This window comes from Serinus canaria, chromosome 25, assembly GCF_022539315.1.
Source record: "Serinus canaria isolate serCan28SL12 chromosome 25, serCan2020, whole genome shotgun sequence".
Lineage (NCBI taxonomy): Eukaryota > Metazoa > Chordata > Aves > Passeriformes > Fringillidae > Serinus > Serinus canaria.
Window position 1 is genome coordinate 14,027,119 of NC_066338.1, and position 4,472 is coordinate 14,031,590.

General features: G+C 48.8%; 2 protein-coding genes across 2 annotated transcripts in view; one reads left to right on the forward strand and one right to left on the reverse strand.

Moving 5' to 3' along the window:
* Positions 1 to 368, reverse strand: part of LOC108964069 (kallikrein-8-like) — a 3,411-nt gene extending 3,043 nt beyond the window's left edge. Inside the window, exon 1 of the mRNA XM_050984853.1 lies at positions 312 to 368. Coding sequence (XP_050840810.1) covers positions 312 to 368 — 57 coding nt within the window. The remainder of the gene's footprint in view (positions 1 to 311) is intronic.
* Positions 369 to 2,220: 1,852 nt separating this feature from the next.
* On the forward strand, positions 2,221 to 4,314 carry NOP10 (NOP10 ribonucleoprotein). The gene is made up of 2 exons (XM_050984653.1): positions 2,221 to 2,384; positions 4,038 to 4,314. The coding sequence occupies exons 1-2, from the start codon at positions 2,331 to 2,333 to the stop codon at positions 4,176 to 4,178; spliced, it is 195 nt and encodes a 64-aa protein (XP_050840610.1). The 5' UTR covers positions 2,221 to 2,330; the 3' UTR covers positions 4,179 to 4,314.
* The last annotated feature ends 158 nt before the right edge of the window (positions 4,315 to 4,472 follow it).

Here is a 4,472-nt window from a genome sequence, read left to right on the forward strand (position 1 = left end):
GGCGGGCGGCCGTCCCGTTCCTGGCGTCCTCTTCAGGTGTGGCTATCCCGGACGAGTCCCCAACTGGTGTAAGAGAAAAGGGCAAGGAGGCCTGCTCCTTTTGGATGCCTTTATTAAGTGATCAGCTCTGGGGAGGGGGCCCGAGGGGTCGCGCACACCGCCACTGCTCCCTTCGGCGACGCAGAGGAGGAGAGAGAGACAGTTTTGCTTCGCAGCAGAACTGGGGCTTCCGTCCTCACGGGCGTGCCTAGGAAGACAGCTCTGGCTCATTGTCTAGGGTCCTCATTCTGGTCCAGTTCTAGTAAAGTCACGGTGACACCTAAAACCTTGCTGGTAGAGTAGGGGAACTTTCTGTTGATATGGCTCATAGCTTGGTTTGTTGAATTTTTCTTTGTTTTTAGGGTCCTTTGGTTTGAGTTCTTAGAATGTCTCTTCATTTGCATATTTCCCAGGGATGTTATCGGGCGCCATCTTAGGGAGCAGGGGAAGCACTTCCCGACGGGGGCAACAAAGATATCAGTAAGGTAGGGGATTAAAAGTTTAACATTCAACAACTATTAACATTCTTAACTGTTACAATTTTAAATTATCATCTAACACTTCTAATTGTATCAACTTACAAACGTATTCTTACCAGTTACAGTTTCAACTTAACATTTAACACCTCTGATTATATTAACTTCTGAACTTGTTCATAACAATCTGATCCCAGATGACCACGTAAAACTTACTGAAAAATTCAAAATCTCTTGCAGAGACAAGTGTGTGTGTAATAACGAGTTAGGCAGAAAATGAAACAGCACAAAATGATGTCCCTTCAGCTCCTTCACTGAAAAATCAATAATGTGTAACATCGTGTTTTTAAAGATTTGTTATTATTAGTTGTGTTAGTTGTTTTGTGTTAAGAAAATGGTTCGGTCCTTGGTTCCCCCCATGTTCTCCCATCACGATGGTTTGTCCCAGGTTGTCTGTTACTTTCCTTTCCCGCCACTCGCCTGCCCATCAAACCCAGTGATCCTTCCCCCCTCCCAGTGGTGCCACCCACTCCCCTTGTCTGTCACTGTAACCACCCCCCTTTTGTTCCAGATTTTTCCATGTCAGTCACCCTTCCTGTGCTGTATGATTTGCCCCTGGGGCTTTTCCGCTCCCATGTATGATCTTTATTGGTTCATTGTTTTGTGTTAAGAAAATGGTTCGGTCCTTGGTTCCCCCCATGTTCTCCCCTCACGATGGTTTGTCCCAGGTTGTCTGTTACTTTCCTTTCCCGCCACTTCAGGAGAGAAGTGACATTGGTGAACATCAGAGAGGGAAAAGATCTCGTTCCTGAGGGGCAGGAGATGATTTTAGCAGCAGAAGGTACCTATTCACTGCAGGCTCTGGAGATTTATGCCTTCCTTCCACTGCATTTCCTACAAGGGCTTGTTCCTTCACCTGCAAGGTGATGATGCCTTTCATGTTTCCTTTCAGCTTTTATTGTGTAAATATGCACGACCTCTTGACTATCACAGCAGGTTCACGTCAGGCTACACATCAATGCCATTCACACAAAAAGGACAAAAGAAGAAAGATTGCTCAGAGCCCCATCCCTGGAAGTGTCCAAGGCCGGGTTGGATGGGGCTCTGAGCAATCTGGTCAAGGGAAAGGTCTCTCTTCCCATGGCAGGGGGGTCAGGAACTGGATCATCTTTAGGGTCCCTTCCAGCCCAGGCTATTCTGTGATTCTATGAAGAAATAGAAGAAAAGACTTATGAAGGGTAATGTAAGTATTTATTAATTTTATTATATAATAATATTAAGGGATTACAAATACCGTCAAGAAAATTAACCAACTAATAACCACCAATTTGTCTCTTGATGCTACGGGCTACTTAATTATCTAATTACTTATACTTTCAGTATGTTTCCAATTTAAATGGAGCTCAGAAGGCCCTCACTATCAGGATGTCATTTGCACATGTGTACCTTTCTTTGGACCAAAATTCGCCTTTTTGGGTCCACTCTTCTCATCTGGGCACCCAAATTCCCATTTTTTCACCCCAATTTCTCATTTTTTCAGCCCAAACTCCCCTTTTTGAGCCCAAGCCTTCCCTTCCTTGACACAAATCCCCCATTATTAGTCCCAAATTCTCCCCTTTTTTGGACCCAAACTCCCTTTTTCGACCCAAATTTTCCCTTTTTCCCCCAAATGTTGACCTTGCCTCGCGTCTGAGCGCTTGCTCGCTTCCGGGACTACTTTTCCCATCACCCTCTTCACCAACTTCCGGTACAAACCCCGCCTACTCCCGGGTAATCCTGAGGCGACTTCCGGTCGTGTTTCCCGCCATTGCCGCCATGTTCCTGCAGTGCTACGAGAACGAGCGCGGGGAGCGCGTTTACACCCTGAAGGTACCGCCGGGATTTTGGGGCGATTTTGGGGATTTTTGGGGCATTTTGGGGAGGGCTCCGAGGGGATCCGCGGGGTTTGGGTACCCTGGGTGCGGTTTGGGAGCGATGCGGGAGCGCTTGGGTGCCCTGAGGGGGGAATTGGGGCACGTTCGGAGGGGAAGCTTGGACCCGAAAAATTGGAGATTTTGGTCCAAAAAAGGGAGAATTTGGGACTAAAAATGGGAATTCGGGACTAAAAATGGTGAATTTGGCTCAATCAGGGGAGTATGGGCTGAAAAAAGTGGAATTTGGGTCCAAAAAAGGGGAATTTGGGTCCTCAAGGTGGGAAGTCTGGACGCAGAAAGGGGAATTTTGGTCCGAAAACGGAAATTTGGATCTAAAAAGGGAGAACTTGAGTCCAAAAATGAGGAATTTTGGTCCAAAAAGGAGGAGTTTTGGTCGGAAAATGGGGAATTTGGTGCTCATATGGGAAGATTTGGTCCAAAAAGGGGAATTTGGGTCCAGAAATGGGATTTTTGGTATCCTGTGGGGGCAGTTTGGGGCATTTTGGGGGGAATTTAAGGGTCCTGAGGGGGGAATTTGGGGCATTTTGGGTATCCTGAGGGGATAATTTGGGGTTTTGGGGGGATTTTGGGAGAAATTGGGGGAGTTTGCGTCTCCTGAGGTGGGAGTTTGGAGGATTTTGGGGGGAATTTGGAGAATTTTGGGGGATTTTAGGGGAATTTGGGTGTTCTGAGTGGGATTTTGGGTGGAATTTGGAGGATTTTGGGGGGATTTTGTGGGATTTTGGGTGTCCTGAGGGGGGGAGTTTGAGAGATTTTAGGTGTATTGAGGGGGAATTTCAGGGATTTTGGGGGATTTTAGGGGAATTTCGGTGTCCTGAGGGGAATTTGGAGGATTTTGAGGATTTGGGGTGTCCTGAGGGGGATTTTGGAGGGAGTTTGGGTGTCCTGGGGGGGGAATTTGAGGGATTTTGGGTGTCTTAAAAGGGAATTTCGGGCTCCTGAGGGGGGAATTTGGAGGATTTTCGAATTTGGGGTGTCTTGAGGGGGATTTTGGGAGGAATTTGGGGGATTTTGTGGCATTTTGGGTGTCCTGATGGGGAATTTCGGGGATTTTGGGGGGATTTTAGGGGAATTTCGGTGTCCCAAGGGTGGAATTAGGAGGATTTTGGAAATTTGGGGTGTCCTGAGGGGGATTTTGGGGAATTTCAGGGATTTGGGGGAGATTTTGTGGCATTTTGGGTGTCCTGAGGTGGGGAATTTGAGGGATTTTGGGGATTTTGGGTGTCCTGAGGGGGATTTTGGGAGGAATAGGAGGATTTTGGGATTTGGGGTGTCCTGATGGGGATTTTGGGAGGAATTTGGAGGAGTTTGGGGGGATTTTGTGGCATTTTGGGTGTCCCGAGGGGGGAGTTTGGGGGATTTTAGGTGTCCTGAGAGAGAATTTCGGGGATTTTGGGGGAATTTCGATGTCCTGAGGGGGGAATTTGGAGGATTTTGGGGATTTGGGGTGTCCTAAGGGGGGAATTTGAGGGATTTTGGGGCAATTTGAGAGATTTTGTTTGTCCTGAGGGTGGATTTTGGGGGGAATGTTTTGGAATTGGGGTTCTTTGTCGGATCCGTGGTGACGTTTTGCCCCCCCGTTCCCCAGAAGGTGTCCCCGGGCGGGGTCCCCACCCGCTCGGCTCACCCCGCCCGCTTCTCCCCCGATGACAAATTCTCCCGGCACCGCCTGGCCCTGAAACGGCGCTTCGGGGTCCTGCCCACCCAGCGGGGCCGGCCCCTGCTCTGAGCCACCCCAAAAACCCCCGAGAGGAGCAGCGGGAACGGGGACACAACTCAAATAAAACCCACCGAACTGCGGGGGGTGCAAGGAAGGGCTGCAAGAGGAGGAAGATGTAAATATTAAAGGATTTGGTGGTCCAGGGTCTCTGAGTGGTGGTGTTCCCATAGAAATTTGGGGGTTTTTTTCTTGGTTTTGGGGGATTTGTGGGGTCGGGGAGGGAATTTATGGGGTGCGGGGGATGATGGGAGTTGAAGGCACGAGTATAATAGAGCTCTATGGGGCGCGGGGGATGATGGGAGC

Coding starts and splice junctions, on each gene's coding strand:
- NOP10 (XM_050984653.1), top strand. CDS start 2,331: ATGTTCCTGCAGTGCTACGAGAACGAGCGCGGGGAGCGCGTTTACACC. Junction 2,385..4,037: donor AGCGCGTTTACACCCTGAAG/GTACCGCCGGGA, acceptor CCCGTTCCCCAG/AAGGTGTCCCCGGGCGGGGT.